At 37.1% G+C, this 25,506-nt stretch overlaps 1 protein-coding gene across 1 annotated transcript; it reads right to left on the bottom strand.

Moving 5' to 3' along the window:
- Window positions 1-3,284: 3,284 nt before the first annotated feature.
- Window positions 3,285-25,126, bottom strand: Klkb1 (kallikrein B1). The gene is made up of 15 exons (XM_020160624.2): window positions 25,042-25,126; window positions 24,372-24,430; window positions 20,398-20,560; window positions 18,278-18,384; window positions 16,477-16,636; window positions 15,880-15,989; window positions 12,499-12,658; window positions 11,690-11,799; window positions 11,377-11,539; window positions 11,173-11,285; window positions 10,870-11,038; window positions 8,158-8,333; window positions 7,155-7,250; window positions 5,270-5,409; window positions 3,285-4,766 (listed from the first exon to the last, which is right to left on the bottom strand). Exons 2-15 carry the CDS (start codon window positions 24,427-24,429, stop codon window positions 4,575-4,577), a joined length of 1,917 nt encoding a protein of 638 aa, XP_020016213.2. The 5' UTR covers window position 24,430; window positions 25,042-25,126; the 3' UTR covers window positions 3,285-4,574.
- Window positions 25,127-25,506: the final 380 nt, after the last annotated feature.

The raw sequence follows: 25,506 nt of genomic DNA on the forward strand, positions 1-25,506 counted from the left end.
GGACCTTGTGGCCAAAATCTAAGAGCAACGATGACCCAAGATGAGGAACACTGAACAAACCTTTAAAAAATTCCTACAGAAAGAAAACCCCAGGGTGAAAGAGAGAATTTACTGAGGAAACAAGGGGAAAATAGTTAGCAAAGTGAAAGTAAAATTGAAATTTAGCACCCCATGGACTGATGGGAGTATTTTTTGAAAAGAAGAAAGAAGCCAGCCTTTTGTTCCACAGGGTAGAAAGGTAAGGGGTGGGGGTGAACTTAGATGAGACTTTTACACAAAGTGCTAATGCACTGTTGTTTTGTTCTACCTGGAAGGAAGGCAGCTACTCAGATGCTTTCATTTGATCTATTCTTCGGGCATTGTTACTCATCTTTCAGAAAAATCCCTCAGTTACTGTCTTGAGTTTCTCATTTAAAATTAAATGCATTCCACTCACACAAAAAGTACCTATGTAGGATGCCTGGCCTTTTTCTGAGGCTCAAACATAAGAATGACAAATTTATGCCAAGGAAGGCTTTTGTGGCAAACTGATATGTGAAATTATATGAGGCCCTTACTTTCCTGTGTTGTTTGTTCCCTGAAACTCTATCTCTTTCGTACAACCTGTCATAAAAAGAAGATAAAACGCCCAATCCTATTGAGAGAAACAGAAAGATTTTACATGAGAGCATGCTTCACTGGAAAACCAGATGCTATTTTCCTAAATTTGGTTCAACTAGTTAGTGAAGTTTCTAAAGCCTTTGAAATAGTATAAGGATTCTGGAATAGTTTTGTCTATTCAAAGTACAATAAGGGTCTTAACTGCATAGAAACTCTTTAAATAAACCTTTCTTTCAAACTGACTCAGGCATTCTAAAAATTCTTTTCAACTAATGCATTGCAGCTTAAAATTCTCATATCGACTACTTTTATCTTAAAAGGAATGCTTTTTTTTTCAGTGAAATAAAATGTTTTTTTAAAGCCTGATCAAAGTTAGGCATTATTAGACAGAATCACAAAAGAATGTAAAATTTCAACAAAACAGACCCAAGTGTAAGTCAGAGAGGTTAGATCACAGATGAGAGAAGCTTTGGGTGTGTTCCCAAACCTCCATGTCCCAACATGGAGACCACAAAGGTCAGGGTGCAGACTCCTTCACAGTCATGGCATAGCCACTTTGTCTTAGAGTTCTTTTCTTGCATCAAAACTCACTTTGGAAAAGGGCACAGTCTGCCCATCCTGCAACCCTTGTCCTTCTGTTGTCCCTCAAAAGCATCTTTTATTACCGAGTTTTAATGCAGAGCTATACTTTTTCCCAACCTGGCATTACTGATATTGAGGCTCAATAATTCTTTGTTGTGAGGGACATTGCAGAATGCTTTAGCAGCATCCCTGGACTCTGCCCATCACAGCTAGTTCTACCCCTTCCCCAGTTGTGACAACTAAAATGTGACATTTTAGTTGTCACAACTACTGTCTTGAATGATGATGGGAATAACAAATGATGTTTCTGTCAACTTTTATCCTTCTCTTAGCAAGGGGCAGCATGCTATGGACCTAGAAGACATTATCTGGGATATAAATGTCAACCTTAGTCCTTGATAGTGACCTTGAGCTAATCTTTTTACCTCTGCAAGTATCTATCTATCTGTTCATTAGAACTTACCTAATGCCCATTTATATGCAACAAAAATGACACGCGGGGGGTAGGGAAAGAGAGACAGAGAGAGAAACTCTTTCAAAATTGCTTCAGTTTATTGGAGAAAATAAACATAAATGCTAATTAAAAGAAAAAAATAGCAATACCACTCCTGGGGATATACCCGAAGGAATGTGACTCAGGTTACTCCAGAGGCACCTGCACACCCATGTTTATTGCAGAGCTATTCATAATAGCCAAGTTATGGAAACAACCAAGATAGCCCACTACTGACGAATGGATTAAGAAAATGTGGTATCTATACACAATGGAATTTTATTCAGCCATAAAGAAGAATGAAGTTTTGTCACTTGCAGGTGGAACTGCAAGAACTGAAGAACATCATCTTAATTAGCCAGATTCAGAAGGTCAAAGGCCATGTGTTTTCTCTCACATATGGAATATAGACCCAATACAAATACAACAATATAAAAAACAGGTCACACTAAGGGGAGGTCACATACAAGAGAAGGAGGGTAAAGAAGGAAGTTAAGAAGGGAAATATGTTTGATGTACTTCCTACACAAGAATAAATGTAGAATTTTTAATCTTGTTGACATTTCCATTAGAAGGGGACTAAGGAAGAAAAGAGAAAAATAGAGGAGATGAACCAATTCTGGTTATAATATACATATATATATATATATATATATATATGGAAATGTCGCAAGGAAACTCCCTGTGTAGCTATTTTAAATAAACAAAAATGTCACTTTTTTAAAAAAAACAAAATCAAAGAATAGGAGGGCAGAACAGGTTCTGACTTGGGGAGTGTGGTACCAGTGGGAGGGGTGGGATGTGGGGAGAAGGTGAGTATGGTGCAAATACTGTGTGCACATGTAAGTAAATGAAAAATGAGACCTGTTGAAACTATTCCAGGATTGGGGGTGGGGAGGCAAAAGGAGAATGATAGAGGGGGTGAATTCAACTATGATATATTTGATATATTTTAAGAACTTTTGTACCCTAGCACAATAATTAAAAAAAAAAGAAAAAGAAAAGATGCAAAACAAAACAAAAAATTAATTTTAAATCAGAGGCTGATATTGGAGTCCTTGACTGACTTCCTGTTAGTTGGTGTGAACCTGTTCTGTGTATCCTGCATTCATGCTGCTGGCACAGGGCAAGAGCAGTGCAAATTTCCAGATCTGGTCCCTCACCACCCTTTCTCACATGGACCTGCCAAACACCCATGCCTCCCAACATCACTCTTCTTTATGAGGGAGAAGTCATTCCAGTCTCTCACTTTCTTAGCCTCTTACATACTTCTTTGTCCCATGAGGCTCTTACTGTGTGAGGGTTCCTCCATTCACCCTTCACATGAACACATGGTGAAAAATAAAGAAAATAAAGTATCACTGAGATCCAATTGGCAACTTGAAAATGATGATTTTTGCCTTAGGAAAGTCCCACATTTCAAAACTCTCCTCTCTGTTTGGCCCAAATGAGGTCATTCTCTGAAAAACAAAAGCCCAAGGGTTTACCCTGACAGCACTCCAAAGTCCTGTTTAAACGTTTACCCTTCAGAAGTATCAACACTAAACACCCGAAATAAAAGATTTTCATTACAAAGTATTTTTGTCCTTTTAAATATAAAACAGTTCCATGCAGAATAAGACCAATATCTTTATTAGATGCAAACATAAAAATTGAAAGTGTGTGTTTTTAAAAATCAACTCATGCAATCTACCAGGTTTCACAAAAGCCATTTGCTCCTGAAGCAAATTCTTAATTTCATTTTCCCACTATGTGGTCTGTTGATAACCCAGACCAATCAGTTTTCCTTCAGCCCCCTTCCATCTTTAATCATCTCTACCACTCAATTCATCTTTGAGCATGGAAGGGAAAATTCAATTGTCTTTAGAAAACTTAGCTTTTCTATTTTTCTACTTATGCAACATTTTGTGAATGGCCAATTCTGTGTAAATCAGCTTAGCTGAACTGAATCAAGCTACCCACAGTGATCTGTAGTAATCACTGGCAAGTTTGGAATGTATGTTGCATAAGGATTTATATCATGCATTCCAAGGCGACTTCACTCTACTTATTACCGTGAATTTACAAGCCTGCATTTTATGTAGTACTTTATACCTAAAAATGCTTCTCAAATTACTATTACAGAAGTCAATATCCACCGAACTCCCAGGGTTAATGTTTTTTGGAAAGCAGAGTCTTTGCCCTTTATGAAAGCTATGCAAAGAGTCTATTTCAGGAACTGCAACCTGAAAAATGCCACCCTGCAGGCCTTACCTCTGTATCCAGCCTAGACCAAATGGTCCTGCTCAGGCTCCAAAGGTAGGAGGCTGAAATGAAAAGGTAGCCTGTTCTCCTATGTTCAGGTAACACATCTTTTTATTATAAAAGGGAATGATACACAGATCTCCTACTTCCACTGAACAGAATGAAACTCAGGCTTCCTAGCTCTTCCCCCAAGTACAGCAAACAGCATTAGGCTTAATGAACAAGCAACTGAGGCCCAGAGAAGTGGTCTCTGAGGTATGCTGTGTTGCAGAGGAAGAAGTATAATGAGAATGATCCCAGCCATGGTGCTAGAACTGGAGTCACTTATTTTCAGCTCTGTTTCACAACCAGAAGGAAACACTATCTAATCATGCTCTTTGGCCATTTTATTTCAAAACAAATAATCACAGAGCTCTTCCCATCAGGAGCTCCCTGTTACTGAATGTCGAAAGCATGTCCTGGCAAGACACTGTTCTGAGCCATTGTCTTCAGCAGCTGGGTATGTGTTGTGGTATTTAATCCTCATGACAAATATGTGAGATAAATGCCACTGTCCACATTTTGCAGGTGATGATTCCAAGGCTCAGGGTTGGTCTTGAACCCAGGTTGTAAGGCTGATGCTACACTCTGGGCTCTTCCTCACTGAACAGCCTCTTCATGCTGGTGATGTCATCAGAGCAATGACATCAGTGTTCTGTGTCTTCTCTAAAATCCAGTCCACATACTCAGCAACTTTCGTATAGACACCTGGTTGTTCCTTGCGAGCACATCCTTCGCCCCAACTGGTGATGCCCACCAACTGCCATATTCCATTGTGTTTACAAACTAAGGGGCCACCGGAATCTCCCTGTGTCACAGTAGGTAGAAACATGGGATGATAGAAAGTTATAACAAAGGTAACTCAAATATATGACCATCTTGAACATTCTGCAGTCACAAATCACACAGCACACACACACAGCTTCTTAAGACTCTTTGGGGATCTCCTGCAGCCATTAGCTGTGATGTGTGGTGACAATGAGTACAAGGTTGCACTTTAGTTTATTCCAGCTTCGTTTCTGAGGTAAATACAACCAAGACATGTTGGCACTATATCCCAAAGTCAAAGAAATCAGATGTCCTTATATTTTAGTATAATTACGGTATGTTATTTGAAGTATGGCATGCACCTGTACAGATTATGACGTGTGTACCTTAAATGGTATATGATGTACATTATATATGTTCAATTTGTTAAAAGTTGCTAATTAAATGACCACATCATTCGCCACCGAGTTTTCTGTTGGAGAGTTTTGAAATGAGTCATCTCCAGCAGAGTTTTGTGCGTTTCTTCATAATCAAAAGCCTTACCTTACAAGCGTCTTTCCCCCCTTCCTTGTAGCCAGCGCAGAGCATCTGATTGGTGATGACATAATCTCTGTATCTTTTCTGGCATTCTTCATTTTTTACCAAAGGAATGTTGACCTTTTGTAGAGTATCTTGAATTTCACCTGTGAAGTAACCAACATGTAATTCAGAGGGAGGAATACAATAAATTTGAAATAGGAGTAAAGTCTTATAGCAGACCAGGATGACTTATCACCAGGGTCATGATGAGTTTTGGATAAAGGCAGACAGTAAATGTCAAGAAGGTTGAGTTACTGAGAGAGAGAGAGAGAGAGAGAGAGAGAGAGAGAGAGAGAGAGAGAGAGAGAGAGGGAGAGGGAGAGAGAGAGAGAAAGAGAAGAGAGAAGAGGAGAGAAAGATGAAGCAAGAAGAGAGAAGGAAGGAGAAAAGAGAGCCCTATTTTGGCCTCTATCTCTTAAGCAATTTTCAACTCCATATCCTAGGCAGACCGGAGACTTTGCTTACACATTCTCTGCCATCCTCTCATCTCTATAGAATCCCCTCAGAAATCCCTTCATACATTCATAGCCTGTAATACAAAAACCTGCATGTTCTTACTTTCATTGTTTTCTTTTACATATTCAAAATCGCAATGTAAAAATATATCATTTCTGAAAATACATCCCAAACATCTGGCAATAGGGAGCATTCTGTTCTTTGAGTAAATCCATTTTCCATGAAGAACAGTTTATTTACAGATAACTTATTTCTACCCACGTTCACATTATCCTTGGATACATGTAGAGAATTTTCTTTGTTTAGTTAAGGTTCCTTTTGCTTTCTCCCTATCTGAGGATACTAGTCAGAAATATGAAATTTTTGAATTAGTAGAATACAGGACTGATTTAGTAAACATAGTGAGAATTGGTCAGGTGTCACTTTTTAAAGAATGACACAAATATTATTTGTTGTAGTGTTTATAAGGAACTTAATTTTGGAAACGAAAAATGATCTCTTTCTGGAAAGTTCAAGAAGCAATTTAATTGCACCAACTATGCACAAGCTGGGATTTTTAACCTCTGGTCCATAAACTCAGTAGAAAAAGAACACATGTTTACATTACTAATCTCCAATCGAATGCTACTAACCCATCAACTGTAAACACAGGCGGCAAGCACAGTAGGGGTGGTAGCACCTTTGACTTTGTCATCCACAAGGATAATAAAGAGTTTTTAATCACATCAACAATTTTGGGAGATAAATGAAAATATCACTTCTACTTATTACTCTCTCAAAATTATGGCAGATATTAAGAGGATTCCTTATTTAATACATTAATAAAGAAGCACATGTATCACTATATCTTATTCTTTTAACATATATTGACAACTATTTCACAATCTAGGTGTCTTTCTTTATGATTCTGTGTGTTTTATTTAACATTTAAAAGCACTGTTAGAAAAATGATTCATAGCTTCATCAGGTTGCAAGAGTGCATGAAAAAAAATTAAGAACTGGCCATAAAGAGAGATGAAGGCATGCTGGCCTGTACTACTGACCATTAATGTCAACTTGGTATTTGAAGGCAGGAACACTATTAATACTCAGGACCAGGTGGACTTCTGTGGGATTCTTGGCCCAATGAAAGCCTAGTCATTGATGCAGAAGTGAAGCAACTGATCTTTGTTGTGAAATAAGATGCTTGAAAGTTTACCATATAATTTTTTCAGGGCCAAGCAAAAATACATCTTCCCAAGTATGACTGAACAAATATTTGGGGATAAAGAGATTATAAAGATTGTGAGTTTGGACATAAGTTTAGAAAGAAGCTGATTACACTGATCCACTCCATGCATTTTAATACATCAGAATGACTTCAGGAAAAAACATTTAAATTATCAGGCTGTACCTTTTTCCTTAGTGTAGCCCCATCCAGTCACCCAACAGTTGGTATAAATTGTATGTGTATCAGCTTTGGAAGGCAGACATATTGGTTTTTGGAATTCTGAAAAGTAATTTTAAAATTAGAGTTGGATTAAGTAAAATTGTAGATATTGACTTTAAAAATGCCACCTTATCTTTTCCCATATTTTGTTCCCACAAAGTAGCACCAAGAACAAACTTCTGCTCTTTGTTCAATTTCTAAGGTCAAAGATTCAAGAAAATTTCTTGCCGTCAGAGTTGTTTACACATGACATAAAAATATTAACATTTCCTGGACTAAATAAAAACCCAGAACCTAAATTAACTGTCAAAGTATTTCTAAGTTCTTATGTTTATATTAGTAGTTCACAGTCATACCAAAAATGTCTATATTGTTCCATGAAGCACTTGAGCTCATTTCCTTACAACAAGGGAATCATCATTCTTATTTTACAGATGAGGATATTAGAGGTATAAGGAAGAAGAACAAGTTTCCTGAGACGACATAGCTGTTAATGGACATTAACAATTAATTGTGCTAGTGGGTGATCAGGTTCTGGGTGCCTCCAAAGTCAATCCTTATGTTCTGGTCTTCCCAGGGCCTCTTTTGGCATCAGTCACTTCTGTTACTCCTGGAAATTAATATCTGGGCCCACTCACCCTCATATTGTCTCAACATTCATAAGTTCAAGAAATGGTTCTTCTGCTTCTCTTGCTGCAGGCCAGTGCTCCCAGACTGAAAAAATGTTTCCAAAGCCTTCTATTTCAATAATATACAAACATCTGTACTCCCCCTGGGAAAATTAGCTCCCACCTCTTGCTCCTTAAGTAGAAGAGATTTTATATCAAGTCACAGAGCCATCACATCCCTGGCAGTTCTCAACTTATCCTCAACATCAACCAGAAAATAAAGATAAATCTCAATAGATCCAGCTTCTCATTTAAGCTGATGTGACAATTTAAACCAATACAATTCAGATTTTGCATACCTGTGTTATTCAAGGGAGCCTGAAGTTTTATTAAGGCAATGTCATGACCACCTTCTGAAATTTTATAATTCTGATGAATAATAAGTTCTTTTATTTTTGAGAAAGGAGTTTCTTTTGTAATCTCTGACAGATGTAAAATGCCACCATAAATGCGCCAAACGTCCATGAAGGGAATCCTAGGAGAGAGATATAAATACCTAATTAAAAAAAAATAAATAGTACATATGACCTAATTCTCCTCCTGGCAGTTTCTCATCACCAACAACAATAAGAGATCTCTGAAGATTTAGTACACAACATTGAAAAATACCCACTTTAGGTAATTACCTCGCATTTTCTGAAAGTTAAAAAAATAGGAGAATGTTGCTGTTCCATTCTGAGAAACTGTGGGAAAATCAAGCTTAGGTCACCAACTCTGAAAGCCATTGTTTCCATTAATTCTGAATTACCAGGTAGTTGTACCAATTAAATTTTAACCCCTCAAATAGATCAGCTTACTTAAAAATCTACCTATTTATATTTTGGAAAGCATAAACATTTAAAAGGATACCTGAAAACTGAATACTTGCAAAAGAAATCCAAAATTATAATCTTATTTTGTGCAAAGATCTAGAAATTTTTATTATCATCCAATGAATGGTGCAAGAAATGCTTCCATCAAATTCTAGAGGAAATCATGGAGGTGCAAAGTAGCTTCCTGTCAATGAAATCACAATGATTCCATGTCTGCGATCTCTTAAAAACTCACAACACCGAGCCTTCAAAAATGAAAATGCTTGTTCCTAAACTATAGTGCCTTTACAAAAAAGAGACATACTATTTCCTACCGTGGGGCTTTATCTCCAGAGTCAACCATCTTCCCTCAGCAAGGCCACCTGCTGCAGAGCTGCTACCTGAAATGCTTGTGCACTGGGTGGCACCCGAGTCCCTGACTGCTGCTATTGGATGTCATGTGCTACATCTTAACACACAGCAGTTTGGGCCCTGCCCTTAGGCAGGAAAGGGGTGAATTCTACTAAAATAAAAGTACAAATCACTTGTTTGTGAGAGAGATCAAGAGTGTTGCAGCATCTGTTTTGCTTATTCTTATGCTTTGTCCATTTCTACATTTCTTATGGAATGTAGGTATTATAGCACATATTTTCTGAGGAACTTTTATATTGTAAGGATGATGCTAAATATTTAAGTATGTCATTCAATCCTTCCAATAACATCGTGAATTGGATACTATTATTCATATTTTAAATAAAATAAAACTCAGATTTACAAATTGCCCTAGGCCACATCCTAGGTGACTCACACCCTATTCTAACTAAAGTCAAAGTGTTTAGACTTTAAAACTTTAAATCTGTCTTATTGTACTATTTGCAAATAAAACAGAAATCTTATTTCTGCTTAGTGCATAGGACACACTATTCAGATGGATCAGATTAATCAGGCCCCTACAAGTTAAATATTGTGAATATGATCCCTGCCTCAAAAGGTCATAAACGCCACTAATCATCAAGGAAATGAAAATCAACTCCACGATGAGATATCACCTCAGCCCAAGAAGAATGGCTGTTATCAAAAAGACAAAAGATAACAAGTACTAGCAAGGATGTGGCGAAAAAGAACTCTTGCACGTTGTTGGAAGGAATGTAAGTTAGTGCAGCCATTTTGGAACACAGAACAGAGGTCCCTCAAAAAAAAAAAAAAGAACTACCAAGTGATCCTTCAATCTCACTACTGGGTATTTATCCAAAGGAAATGAAATCAGTTTGTTGAAAAGACATCTGCATTTCCACGTTCATTGCAGCACTATTTACATCTTTGCTAAGCAATGGAAATACTCTAAGCGTCCATCAACTTATCAATAGATAAAGAAACTGTGATATATATACACAATGGAATACTCTTTCTTCACAAAAAAGAATGAACTTGTAACATCTGTGGCAACATGGATGATGCTGGAGATCATCATGTTAAGTGAAATAAACTGGGCGCAGACAAATACTGTGTGATCTCACGTCTATGTGGAATTTTTTTAAGTTTGTCTCACAGAAATTGAGAGAGACTGGTGGTTATAAGGGAGCAGAGACAGGGAATGGGGGACCAATGGGTATTAAGTTATAAGGAGATAGTAGTAAGAAGTTCTTGAGTACTGTTGCACAATAAGGTAACTACAGATAGAAAAGATGTATTGTATATTTCAAAAAGCAAAAAGAAAGGACTTCTGATGTGTTCATGATAAAAAGGAAGAACAAATGTTTGAAAAGATGGATAGGTTAACCTTGATTTAAACATTATACAACATATACATGTACAAAATATCACCACAGTACCCCATACACATGTACAAGTTTTATGTATCAGTTAAAAAGTAAATTTAGGGGAGAGGCGTGCTGATTTATGCCTGTAATCCCAGCTACACAAGAAAGTAAAGATGGAAGGATTGCAGGCTGGGGCCAGTCCTGAGTAAAAGTAAGACCATATCTGAAAAATAAATGAAGGCAAAAAGGGGTGGGGGCATGGCTTAAGGGGTAAAGCACTTGCCTAGAAAGCACAAGGCCCTGAGTTCAAAGCCCACCACTGCAAAAAAAAAAAAGTAAATTTAAATAAAATAATTTTTTAAAGAGAATAATTTCCCATTAACAAAGTCACATGATGCCTGAGAAACCGATTGTAGAGTTTTCAAAACAAACAGATAAGATCAGACCCATCCACAACTACCCGTCAAAGCAGTGGGCAGCAGTCAGGATCCACTGGCGTCCAATGATGGATCCTCCACACAGGTGGTTCAGAGATGTGAGCTTCACTTGCAGGCTGACCTGCCAGGGCCACTCTCCCAAAGAAGAGTTCGTTCCTCCCACAATGCGCAGGTTTGTTTTCGTTGCGCAGACTGAAAAGAGCGTGGCAGCGAATGGTCAGAAGTAGACACGAACCCGAGTCAAGGCAAACCAGACACGTAATTACGTAAGACTTGGCCATCAATCAGAACAACCCAGGCATTCCTTGACAAAGAATTTTACTTACTAGAGCTGCCCTCCTTTTTACACATTCTCAAAGAATAACCAGAGCTCCCTCGTATCCCATTCGTGATCCTAGTTGGCGAACCATCTAAAGATAATCTTAAAGAACATTTACACCTAGATAAAACAAGCATTATAAAAATTAAACCTTTGCAGATGGGAAACGTATGAAACTATCTCAACGATCATCAAATAAGCATTCCCTTACTTATTGCCCTTACAGTCTTCTGGGAGTAAAGAGTAAGTAAAAAACTGACAACGAATTGTCTTTGTACAGGTGTCTTGGCAAACATTCGCTCCTTCCACGAAGGTAGCATTCACTTCTTCCCCTCCAAAGTCAACTCCAGAGTAAATTTTAGAATGACAGGGCTCTGTTCCAAAATAAACATTAAAAGATATAAAATGAGGAAAGCAATAAACCACATTTACCCAAGTTTTGGGGGTGTGGGAATTGCTTTAGTATTTGTTACAAAAACCGTAAAATTTGTCACATTATGTAAAGCCATCATTGAGTCAGTTACCAGGCAGTGTTCTTCTGCAGGTGGACAGACTATGTCCAGATACAGTATTTTCTTGAGGAGTAAAAGAACTTGGAGCTCCACTTGCAGAAGTCTTAAGGAAACAAGCATTTCTATTCAAAAAAAAAAAAAAAAGGAGAGAAGGAAAATTGCATTAAGACAAAAGCAAATGCAAAGCAGCCCATATCAAAATAGCAACTCTGCAAATTTTATTATTCTGAGAAACTCTCTGCAAAGTAAGCCAGACCACACAAGGCTTAATAAATCATAGATATTAAATGGAAATCAAGCCACATCTCCAGCTGATGAAAACTAATAAGCACAGATAATCTGAAAAGAAGACAAGAACAAAGATCCACCTTCTAACTGGAAAAGAAAAATAAAAAAAAATCAAAGAATGAATTATTAGAAGCCACGGTCCCAACGCTATTATATAAATGCATGCCTTTTTGTTGGCCCCACCCTTAGGTAAAGAAAAAGGCAGATCATCTAAGGGGAAAGAGGTCAGACCAGAACTTGATCAGGATAAACAGGGCTCTAATTTCTAAAACGCAGAGGAGTTAGTTCCAGCAAGCATGTAAGATACGCTGCCAGCTAGTAGCTTTACCTCAAACCAACACAAAACACTAATGTCAGGAAGAAAGGCACCAGATCCCTTTTCTCCCAGGGTTGTGGTCACTGACTCCCTGTTGTTATTTTTTGTAAGTCAAGGTACGTAGAAAAATCTGCAGCCAACCAACCTGTGCCTGGCAGAAAGTGCCTACTTGAGTTCAGTGATGAGAGGAGCAGGACAGGCTGCCCTTCATACTCACCTTTGTGCCTCTACGCTCCATGCACTGTTGTGGAAGGTGAAGAAGAGGCAGTTGGGGTGGTAGGTACAGATGGTTCGACACACAAGAGCATCCGGGGTGTTGACTCTGCCCACGTCCACATCTGAAAATGCAAGGTTCTGAAAAAGATCCATGTTGCAACCTGTAGATGCACAGAGGGAGAATGATCTTCAGTAGATTACGTAATGCTAATTTGCTTGTACATTCTCATCACAACCATGGGGATTATGAAGGTTTATTATTTATAGCACAAAACATCTTAAGTGAAAAGTTGTTAAAATGTCCGCAAACTTGTTATTTGTCATTTGGAAGGATGCAAAACTTGTTCTAACACTGATAAGAGACAAATTCCTATGTCACAGAAATAGAAAAGTTCAACTTACACATTTTTTTTTCTTCGCTGCGATACTGGGAATTGAACCCAGGGTCTTGTGCCTGCTAGGCAAGTGCTCTACTGCTTGAGCTATGCTCTCAGTCCTCATATTTTCATTTTGTCTCTGAGATACGATCTTGCTATCTTTTGCCCTGCCTGGCCTCAAACTCATGATCCTCCTGCCTGTTCCTCTTGAGTAGCTGGGATTACAGGCATGAACCACCATGCCTGGCTTGTTCATATTTTCTTCATATTACCCTGATCCTGAGGCAAGCCTTAGGAACACAAAGTTTTATGTTCTTGAGTATTATTAGAAATAGTTTAATAAAAAGATTAACAAAAATTTCAGGCAGTTAACAAATATGCATTTGCCCCCTAAGGTTAGAGCAGAATAATTCACTTTCATTCTCCTTACATTTTAATTCTCAAGTTTATTTTTATTTGTGTTTATATTGCTTACTCAGTTTACTCAAAATGATAACACATAAATTCTATTAAAATTATGGAAACTTCCTATTATTATTATAGGAACTATGAGAAGGACAAATACAATCATAACTTACATGAACATAATTGGATCAAAAGAGAGAACCTCTTATCATTCATTCATGTGAGCACTCTGTGAGATTGGACATTAATTGTTTAAATTAAAAGCAAAGGGGCTGAGGGTGTGGCTGAAGTTGTAGAGTACCTGGCCTAGCAAGCACAAGGCCCCTAGTTCAAATCCCATACCACACTAATAATGATAAAGCCTTTGAAGCTGGAAGAGAAGGTATGTGGCACTGAGGCTGACCTACAACTCACTGCCTCATGACAAGATATGTTCCCTTTCTGGACCACTGCAGTTGGTGCACTTATTTTTTTTCTTCTTTTCTGCATGCTAGTGTCTACCTAAATCTGTCCTATGGAACCATATAGACTAACTTAGTGCTTTTCCTAATGACAGCCTTTCCAAACAAACAAAAATCACCAAACATTAAGCTAGTCATCCTAATTGTTCCTCCAGCTGAATCTCTTTAACTCCTTCCATTAACCACTTTGAAATTTTCCATGACTTCTAGGTACCTTACCATCCTCATTGCCCTCTTTTGCAGCACTCCAGCTTTCTCTTGCTCCACTGAAGTGTGAAATAGAGTGGAACAAGTTATTTCAGTCAATGATTTGACTTGTGCAGATAGCAAAAGGATGGGTACCTCCTTATTCCAAAGACCATTTTCTTTCTTTAAAGCTAGCTTGTTTGTTTTGTTAATCAACAGCACCACAGAATGTTAGTGGGAACAGCAGAGTAAAGTTCACTAAAACCATTTCTTCCATAAAAGTGATGAGCACACCAGCAAAACTGTCAAAACTGTCATATTCACAACTCTGGAAATCAACCAAAGGCAAACAACAATCCAAAGAGAAGTTATTCAAGAAAACTGCCCAAGCAGCAGTGAGAAAAGTGGGCTTTGTGGAATGTAACTTGCCCTCTGTTCCTGCACCCTCCTCAGCTCCATGGAAACCTTGAAAACAGCCCCACAATCATGGTGAGAACCAACAGCCTCGCAGCCACTAAGTCAGCATTTCCATTTCTCTGGTGAGTGCAGCAAATACTCCCAGAGTGTCACTGTGGTTTGAAATGACAAACCTCCTTTTAAGGCTTGGTTCCCCTAATGTGGCAGTGTTGAGAGGTGGGGCCTGGAGGGAGGGATTGGGATCTTGGAAGCATCACTCCATGGATAAGAGCCTTTCTCACAGGACTGGATTAGTTACTCCGAGGGAAGGTTGTTGCAAAGCAAGTTTTCCTCCTGTGTTTTGTCTGTTCCACACATGCCTACTTGCCTTCCATCTTTGTCCCACCATGTTCTAACACAGCATGAGTCCCTTGCCAGATGTGGCCACCCAATCATTAACTTCAGCCTCTGTGAACCTTCAGAACCGTGAACTAAATAAGCTTCTTGTCTTTATAAATTACCTCATCTTATGCATTCTGTTATGGCAACAGAAAATAAACTAAGACAAATGTGATGTATAGAAAGGAATACCTTTGAGTAAAAACTCCTACCGCCTATAGTCACACCTTCAAAAACCCTCCAAGAAAAAATATGAGTATTAAAGTTAAAAAAGTCATCAATTTTAACCAATAAATCTGGCACACAACATAGAAAGGATGTGCTGGAGGAAAGAAGAAACAAATTGACAAAGTGATACATTATTTCTGATTTCCCCGGCTTCCACAGGGAGGTCCTAGCACAGCACCCAACACCGGTGAGGCACAAAGCCAGCACACAGTACCATGTACAACTGGTTGTAAATGATTTGGTTTCAATAGCATATTGTTATTAGCATCTCCATGTGCTAAATAAGATGGAATTTGATGACAATTGTCCAGATAGTTCAACTGAAATTACCCAGTATCAGAAACAGCAGATTCATCACGGTAGTCATTTCACTAGATACAGACGCCATCAAGAAATGACCTTGCAGTTTTCTCCATAATATCATGGAACTAGTTTCCTGATACTGCTGTTCTAGGATTATTATCATACATTTAGAGCCTGGCACAACATAAATTTATTATCTTATAGTCCTAGAGGTCAGAAGTCCCAAATGAATCTTTGGACTACAGTGAAGGTGCCGGCAGGGTTTTGTTCCTTCAGAAAGCTCTATAGGACCATCTGTTTCCTTGTCTTCTTTATCTTCCAAAGGTCACCTTCATTCCTTTGTTCATGGACCCTCCCTCCATCTTTAAAGCTAGCAGTGCAACATCTTCAAATCTCTTTCTCTGACTCCCTCTTTCTCTTATAAGGACTTTTATAACTAGATTGAGCACATTCAGATAAGCTGGGATAATTTCCTTGTCAAAGTCCTCAACTTAGTCATGTCTTCAAAGTCCATTTTACCAAGCAAGATAACATATTCCCAGGTTCCAGGGATTAGCATGTGAACATCTTTAGGGATCTCTTATTCTGCCTACCAAAGTCACAGCGAAGCAGTAATAAGCCAATTACCAATTTCTGAGACTGCACAGGGCTTCAGCGAGAATCCAGACACAAGATTATCCAGCACTTTTATACTCGTAGGGGTTCCACTTGTGCTGTGTTTTAATAAGCAGTTGTTCCTGAATGTGAAGAAAAGAGGTTACATTGCTTTCCGTTCTTTAAGGAATATACACCTGTCCAACTATTCAGCATTGAAATAATCTATGCAAATGGAAAATACAAAGACATCAGTACAATAAACCAGATAGTGTATGGGCTGGGCATTATTCCCACTCTGGAGGAAAGCTGGAGTCACTCTAGACACTAAATCCTTAATTGCACAAGCATAGTCTACCTGTGGGCCAAGTGGAACTGAATCTCTTCAGGAAAAAAAAAAAATCTATTAAAACTGACTAAGTAAATAAAATTGTTAGGACTAAATCCTTGTTTGTTTTTTAGTTAGAGATAAAAAAGTTGGAAGCTATGAAGAATACAATTAAACGCCCAAAATAGCATCATAAAGAATAAACTTCCAGTTACTGTGATGATGAAATTTTCTCTTACTAATGAATGCTAACTGAAACATAAAATTATTTTTAAAAAGAACAAACAGCGAATTTTACTCACCGATATCCCACGTTGGGAAATTTTTCCGTAGCATATGTGAAAAATTGACAGTGGATGTTGTTGGTGCACAATTTTTGACATTCTTCAACATTTTGAACCTTAGACATATTAAAATTGGTTCCTCTCATATCAATTCCTTCATAAATATCTCTGTGGCAAGCTGTACAATGAAACACGTAGAGCAACTCGGTCAATTTCTTTTCTAGAGGTAGACCATAACTACCATAAAACCACGGAAGTATGGAAGAATAACATCCCATTTTTGGCTACTGCCCTATTACTCAGGAGATTTTGAATTTTTATTATGTCTGTAAATTATCAAGCTCTGCTTGAAATAAACACGATCCAATATGTTTTCCTACCCCCTAGCATGCTAGCATTAAAAAAAGTATTATTTTGCTTCCTAAACACTGAGGTACATGCAACAATACAGGCAGCATTTCATGTTGAAATTATCAAAGGACTGTGGACAGTAAACAAAGTAATAATAACAAGGATCTTGATAATGAGGACTGTGGTTTGCATTATTGAAGAAACTTTGACCTCTTGTACTGAATGAAAAAGCCTCTTGATTTTTCTATTTCTCTTATTTGTCTATCTGAACTAGTCATGTGAATTGCACCTATGAGCCCTGTCCTTGACATCTCTGTCGAATTTTCATAAAATTGTGCAGTTCTTATATATGCATGATGAGAGCATTTGCATTCTTATTTGAGACCTATGAGAAATTCTATTTATACCCTTTTAATTAAAATTTATCTTATAAGAGAAATAATTCTCTTAAAAGACAGTGAACCAAATTAGACTCATTTGGTTGTTAGTTTGGTTGATTTTTGAGACAGGGTCTCACTATGTAGACTAGACTGAACTCAAATTTATGATCCTCCTGCCTCAGCCTCCCAAGTGCTGTGATTATAGATGTGTGCCATTATACAAGGCCCAAATTAAGTTAGTTTATTTATTTATTTATTTATTTAACTCAAATTTCTTAGTTTAGCTTTGGTTAAGGAACCAGTATACCAACAGTATAAATCATAATTTATTGCATGCAATTTTCTACTCCTAATAAGTATGATGTGATAAAACTAATTGTAAGCATGGGAAGACAGAAAATGCACAAGCTCAAAGGAAAACAATCCACTGAGACTGACAGGAGAATCTGTAGATTATAAGCATAAAGTGTCTTTTCAGGGTTGCTATAGATAGGAAAAGAAACAGACCAAGAGTTGGGAAGAGAGATTTGCAAACAAAAACTTTTCTTTATGATTATCTGAAAGATTTAAAGCTACTTTTAAACGTTTTGACTAAATTGATCCTGAGTTTAGAAGTTTCAAATTCTTCCTAGGGATATTTTTTTCATTTTAATTTAAGATATTTGGGGAGAGTTGGAAAACAATTTTAAAATCAAGCTCAGTGAGTAAGACACTAAGAAATAATAATTGGAAATAACACCTAATTGAATAATTTGTACCAAATCACATCAGTATATAAATTTGACCTTTTAAAATAGGAATGATAACTTTATTTTGGATTAACTAGCCTATTATATTAACTACACCAGACCTCCATATTTGTAACTAAGGCATTGCCACCCTTCATTAACTGCCTAAAATTCAAACTGTAACCTCAACTGATTGGGTCGCATTAGTGGGCAAATTTGAAAATACCTGAAAGTTGAACCATCTGTTGTCTTTCATGGTGCTCCCTTCCAAAAGTCCATGGCATTTCAGAATTTGAGCAACATTTATTCTAAGATAAATCCTTTACTAATTCAAATTTAGCTAAGAAATCCACATCTTACCACTTATTTGATGGCCACATTGTTTTAAGGAATGTCCAGAAATTGCATCTACCCGATGCACTCTTGGCAAGGTTCCTGTAACACTGTCTTTCAAGAAGCAGCCAAACCTGTTCTCAAAAGAATATTCATTTAGGATGTAGACTAATCAACATATATCCATAAAGTGTCCAGCATTTCCTACACATTTGTAAATAAAGCCTGGAATAAGGAAAATAGTGTCATTTTCCTGACAAATGGAAAGAACATTCTTAGAGGCTTTCCATAATATCTGGTGGTCTTGGCTCAATCCTGTAATCCTGGCTACTTGGGAGGCAGAGGTTGGGAGGATCATGGCCAGCCCAGGCAGAAACTTCACAAGACTCCATCTCAAACAATGGCTAGGCATGGCAAGATGTGCCCGTCATCTCAACTACTCAGGGAAGCAGTCCAGGCTGGCTGGCTCTTTAATGACTGACTTCAGCATTGGTGTTTTTTTTTTTTTTTTTTTTATAATTTACCTATTTTTCCTTTGTTTAAACTTTGGTGTTAGCTTAGGACCCATCACCAAACCCAAGGTCGTGAAGATTTGCTTGTGTATTTTTTCTAAGGATTTCCAGTTTATTACATTTAAATATTCAATTGATTTTTTTTGGCAGTACTAGGGTTTGAACTCAGGGCCTTATATTTCCTAGGCAGGCACTCTACTGTTTGAGCATCTTCTCCATCCCATTTTGTTCTGGTTATTTTAGAGATAGGGTCTCACTTTTTGTCTAGGCTGGCCAGGACAAGGATTTTCCTATTTTATACTTCCCTTGCTGCTAGGAAAACAGGCATGTGCCTCCACATCCAGCTTTTTCCCATTGAAATGGAGTGCCTCTGACTTTTTGCCCAATCTGGCCTCAAACAGTGATCCTCCTGATCTCAGTCTCCCAAATTGCTAGGATTACATGTGTGAGTTTCACTGCATTGTTCCTCTTTATAGTCACAATTGTTAAGTGCAGAGAGTCAGCCGTGTTAAAAAGTTATGATTATTCCTGTATTTTTAACTTTCAGTGAATGAATCCCCAACTGTTATGTTTTTAAATAAATGCTTTATATTGAAAAAACTAAATCAGTTATGAGAGTTGGGTCTATGTAAGATGTACATCTTGCTTATTAACTCCTTGTAGTCTTCATCTAATGGAAGACTGCTTTCTGTTGTTAATGTCAATCTTAATTTCATTATTTACAAGGAGTCCATAATCCAACTCAACTTTTAATATGAAGATTCTCACCTATAGTCTGGTTTTTTTGTACAGTTCAACATGTAGGATCAGATAATTAGTATCCAGTTTCTAGTTGTTAAACTTAAGTAGAGTGAAACTTAACTGTAGTATGGAAATGGGAACAAAAATTTCATTCTGGACATTGATAACAATGAAATAAAATTAAAATGAAACTATAGCTGTGTGTGCAATCTAATAAGATTTTTAATTATCAACTATATTTTAAATACCCTTTTCTAAACTACCAGTTAATAATACATACTATTGCACATACACGAGCACACACATACACATTCAAATGCACACTGTAAGTGCCCTAATTGGCTCACGATAAGCACCATTAAGCACTATAAGCACTCTCTCTCTCTCTCTCTCTCTCTCTCTCTCTGTATTTAAGACCCCAGTTGTTCTGGGTCTTAATTATATTCTTAACAAAGTTCTTCTTATATGTTTTCTTAAGTCTGTGCTACCCAAAAATGTGGTAATAGGTTAGACAGTCAAGTATATTTCCTTATTCAGGTGAAATGTTCTACTGTTATGAGACCCTTTCTTGAGACAATCTCTTAACCCAATGATTTCAAGCAAATTTTCTTAAGGCCTTTGATAGAAAATGACAGTTTCTACTACTTTAAGTGAACACAGTGATTTTTTAAAATGCAGATTTCCAGGCCCAAGAGTCTTGTTCAGTAGGTCTAGCCTGTGGTCTTATAGTCTACTTTTCTAAGAACCACCCCCATGGGATCCTGGTGAAGCTGTTTCTTAACCTTACTTGAGAAACAGCCCTGAGAGATGTTACAAGTTGTGTGCTTTTTGCATACAGTCAATACTATTTTGAAAAATGTGTAATTTTGTGAATGACAGAATATCACCTTTTACCTTTTCTCTGGCTCCTTGGTTGAACTTGCAGGAAGAAAGCTGAAGAGCAAACACCTGGGGTGGAACGTGCACATTTTCTGACAGTGATGGGCATCTGGGCTGTACATGGCCATGACATCCCCACCTCTGAAGAAGGCATTTTTATATAGTTGAGTCAGACATCCTATAATATAATCATTAAAATTGATTTGGAAGGAATGTAAATAATAATTTAATAAAAATATATCTGTGTTTTAAAGTTCTTCCTTCTCCCACTGACTACCCAAAGATCTTTACATGACTTTAATTATAGAAACAGAATAAAACATACTAAGGCAATTATTTGAAGACTATATAATGCTCTTCAGAGTCATTTAGGGTACCTCTGTACAAAAATTGGGTTGATTTTTATTAAACTATACAATAATTTGCACATGAATTATCCTCAATAAAATGCATTCTTAACTTGGTTTCTTCCTGGTACCTGACACGCTATGAAAACATCATGTCTTAAAAATAATAATGTTTAACCTGATTTCAAAACACTTTGAGAACAAACATCTCCCCACATTCTCACACTCTGTAAGGGAAGTTTGAGGCTAACTTTGTTATCTGCATCTGACATTTTTGCATGTGAAAAAAGCCATGTAACCAAGTCTCCAGGTGTTCAGAGATCCACACACTTAATATGTTCCCTGGGATATAAATTCAATCATTCTGATTCCCAACCTTGTCACCTTTTCTAGCATGAAATGTTAAACGTTGCTCCCTATCTCAGTTCAAGTCAAGCAAACTAACAAGTACTGAGTGCTTATTTTTTATATCACATTTCTTAGATAGCTTAAGCAAATGCATGCATGTGCTAAATTGAAAATAAATTCTAAACTATCTCCTGTTTGGGATTAATCACAGCTTTAAAATATTTTGTACCCTACATATTATTAGAGAATTATAATTCCTGGCTCTAATATATGAATCTGAAGACACAGTTCAAGGTCTGCTTAATAAGCTTTCCAGCTCAGGGAGCACTTGCATTTTAGTTAGCCAATTGTTCATTAACCACATGATATTCCAGTGACAAAGTTGTCCATCTCCTAGAGTGTGGTAGTCACTCTTCAACTTAAATAAGATCTACTTTTGTGTTTCTTTTCAGGGAATAGGCAGCTTGTGTGACATGTGTTTCATTAAGTACTGAAGGTTTAACATTGTCTACGTACTGCTCTATCCCTCTCGGGATCCTGGCCCTGAGCTCTGTTTTGATGACCCAAACCAACCAGATTGCTTCTCTTTCTCTCAGAGGTATAGCTAAGAGGCCTACCTCTCCTCCTGGGTAAAAGTTTATATTTGGAAAGAGCACAGATCTCTGCAGGTGGAAGCTTCTGGGAATACAAGTTTCCAAGTGTATATACCTGGATTTTGTAAACATACAACACACAGAGTTGTTGGCCCAGTGGTAATGCTAGCTATAGTGGGACTTGAGTTTTAGACAATCAGTGTTTTTGGTTGCTTCATAATTATCAACCAGTTACACCGCCCCATCTCAAAGTACAGATCAAAGTACGAACTACAACCAGTGCTAGCCTGGGAGTTCCTATACTGCAGTGAGTCTTTCTGAAGTACCATGTGATTCAGATGATAGAAAAGGGTGACTAGAAGTGCCTCAACTACAGAGATCAATGGAAAGAGGGATCTAGTAGGTTCGTGCTTATCCTCATAAGTTGGTAATGATGACTACAATGATTGTTATGATGAGGACAATGACAATGGTAGCTTTGTTTAGAATATTTGTAACCGTTATCTCAGAATTATCATGGTTTCCACAGTTCTCACATGATCCCTATGTGCATGGACACTGATCAAGTTATTCTGTCTTATTAAAAACTACATGATCTATAAGGAGAAGAAAAAAACTGTAACTTGAAAAATAATTAGCTGACAGATATGAAAAGATAATTTACCAAAGAAATACAAGTGACCAATAAGTCTTCAAAAAACAATAAGAATTATAAATTCAAGCAAGTTAAAACAACTAGATGTCATTTTACCCATAAGATTAGTAAAAATCAAAAGTTATATAGCCAGTGTTCTTATGCTGAGTTTTTGCAAATGATAGAAAATCTAGTTCAAAGTTGCTTGAGTATGGCAAATCTGACTTCAGGAGTACCTGGACATTTATGCAAAAGAGATAGCATCAGTGTGCAATTTATCTGCATTGATTTGCTCTGTTCCATGGTGCTGTCTTTGGTCTCAAGCTCCACATACTAGAAAGATAGTACCAACAGCTCAGGTCTATGCATTCTCTTATATTTCAAGTCAAATTGGGGAAAAAAATGAAGAGTCTTATTCTGGATATATAAGCAAAAGTCTGTTGCAAGACTAGCTCTAATTGGAATGTATGCATTCCCCATTTCCAGTGGAATGTATGCATTTCCTGGTTCCCCTATGGTGATGTCACAAGCTCCAGCCCTAGACTCAGCAGCAGAAACGACATCATCAGAACCACATGGACCAAAATTGACAGGCAGCAGTTCTTCAGAAATTAATTTGGACACTGTTTCCAAAGTGGATATATATCAGGTGGATATATATCAGGCCACAAAGCAGCAGATGTCAATTAGTGCTGGTCTAAATAGGACAACTAAGCATTTTAATATGTTTCTGAAAAAAAAATCAACCTTCTGGAAGACAATTTCATAAGACATGTCATAAAAAGCTTAAAAATATTCATACCATTAATATCTCATATTTCAATTTCCAATAATTTAATCTACTGAAATTAATTATATATGAGCTTAAGAATTTGCATATAAAATACCAGGAAAAGGAAAAGATACCATGAATATGGTATATATTTATTTGCATTAAAGATAGCTGCAAATAGCAAAGATAAGTTAAAGAGTGTCTATCACTAATAACTCTTTTGCAAAAGTGTATAAATAGATACATATAGGAAAATATCTGAAAGATTAAGCGAGATTTTACTAGTGCTTCTTTCTGCACTTTTGGAACTGCATGCATTTTCTGTGCATTTACACCTCGAGTTTCCTATCATGATCACGTAGCCATGAACCACGGCATCTCTGGCCGTGCTCCTCAGCACTCAGTTGGTCTGTACATAGCAATGATTAGGGTGCAGAAGAGCAGTTAGGGCTGGGGAACCAGACAGAGGGGAGTTGTGATTTGAGCAGGGTGGAGAAAATTGCTTTTTCCTAAGAAACTGCTTCCTTTAAAATTGCAAACCTTACCCACTATGTCTATCTTTGTCATACATCTGAGAGGCAAGTAAACAATCATTGTGGTATGGTTATCTCTTAAAGCACCCTAAAATCAGGCTCCACCCCAGGGGCACCCCAGAAGAAATCTCACTCTGTGATTAATGAAAAACAGTGCCCAGAATCATTCTTATTCTCTGAAAATTATGGAATTTTGGAATAAATAGAGAAATAAGTAAGACTGAAATCTGTCATTGAAACTATTTACTTAAACTATTAAAGGGATGGTATACTAGGTTAAATTTAAACCAGGTACCTTCCTTTCTGAAATAATTCCCTGGTGGCCTGGAATAAAAATATCCATGTACCTATCAGATACTTAGATTGCATCCAGACACCATAAAACGCCTAGTCCACTTTTAAATTTTTAGGTAAAGTGGTTTTTTTTTAATGTTGATAATAAAATAGAGATGATTGCTTGCTTTAGGAACTGCTTTATAGAGTCATCTCCAAACAGAAGTTTGTGGACACATGCCCTAAGAGGTCTTCATTTCTGGGCTCCTTCCCTGGCCAATTATGTGTTTAATGTAATGAACCTGGGAAGTAGTTCTTACCTCCTTACATTAAAATGATATCTAAATTATTGGGACTTCCTCCTCCCCACAAAGTTGTATGTCGCATTTTCAAGGTGGAGTCATTTGCGTTCTCCAGGGTGACATCTTTGGCCTAACTATTCCTTTCTCACATACCACTAACTTTAACTCTTACAGATAATATACTTACCACAGGAAACTGTGGCAAATAAGCAAATCAAATAAACAACTTGACTGAACAAAAACATCCTAAAAAGAAGCACACATACATTAACTCTGTTAGTTTTAGAAAATAATTAAAATATATTTAACACAGGCTTTAATTTAATGTAGATACAGATTTTCTTATAATATCTGAATTGTAAATCAAAGCACACCATTACCAGTATGGAGAATGGGAGGGGGTTGTACATTTTGTGTCTAGAAACGTGGAAATTTTATAATACTTCCTAAGCACAGATTGAGATATTTAGACTACTATTGTGTTTGTGGTTAATTTATCAGCTCTGTTATTATTAATTTTGTAAAAGAAATTAATAGAGAAACATGAAACAGTTACAAAGCCTCTTGATTTAAGCAAAAAAATTGGAAATAGTGGCAATAATAACAATCTAAAACCACCATGTAAATAAAATCTCTAAAGATATTCAAGACCATTTAAAAATTTTAAACTAGTCAAATCAGGTTTGATTTTTAAATATTTTGCATTTAAATATTTACATATGTAAGACTGTCAATTCCTTCTAGACTCTCTAAATACTCAGGAAATTAAAAAAACTAACAGATTCTTCATAAAGAAAAATTATACTTTAAAAACAAAACTCTGTATTGGAAGCGATCAGAGTAATGAAATTTACTACCTGAAAGCACAATTGCTTCTGTGGTTCTGGAGGTGAGGAAGTCTCTCGCTACTTAAAAATGAAGAGTTTTCAAACTGTCCTAATATGGCACTGCAGGCAGTATTTGCTTGGCTTCAATATTAACTTTGGATTTGGGCCAACAGTTTCAACTTTCTGTCCCATCAATATCTTCCATGACCATCCCATTCCTGTGTTCCACTATTAATATGTTAACTATTTCAGGGAGTTATAGAAATGTGATGAAGGAATAGGAGCACTTTTTCTTTGGCAGAACCATCAATTTGAACAACTTTTCATGCTCCAAAATACTTTCCAAGAACTAAGGAACCCAGGTGAGACATTATAGCACTTGGTAGGAGCATAGAAAGAAGAAAAGACACATTGAAGATTATAGAAAGGACAATTTCACATTCACCACATCACCCTGCTCCCAAGTCTAGGTAACATAGCATAGAGATACCCTCC

Source organism: Castor canadensis, chromosome 14 (assembly GCF_047511655.1).
Source record: "Castor canadensis chromosome 14, mCasCan1.hap1v2, whole genome shotgun sequence".
Classification (NCBI taxonomy): Eukaryota; Metazoa; Chordata; class Mammalia; order Rodentia; family Castoridae; genus Castor; species Castor canadensis.

Excerpts from the sequence above, each read along its gene's own strand:
- Klkb1 (XM_020160624.2), bottom strand. The coding sequence starts at position 24,429 with ATGTTTTTGTTCAGTCAAGTTGTTTATTTGATTTGCTTATTTGCCACA. Across the intron at positions 15,990-16,476 it reads TTTCCCAACGTGGGATATCG|GAACAACTGCTTATTAAAAC; the intron begins GTGAGTAAAATT and ends CTTCACATTCAG. Across the intron at positions 8,334-10,869 it reads GCTGCCCACTGCTTTGACGG|GATTCCCTTCATGGACGTTT; the intron begins GTAGTTGTGGAT and ends TCTCTCTCCTAG.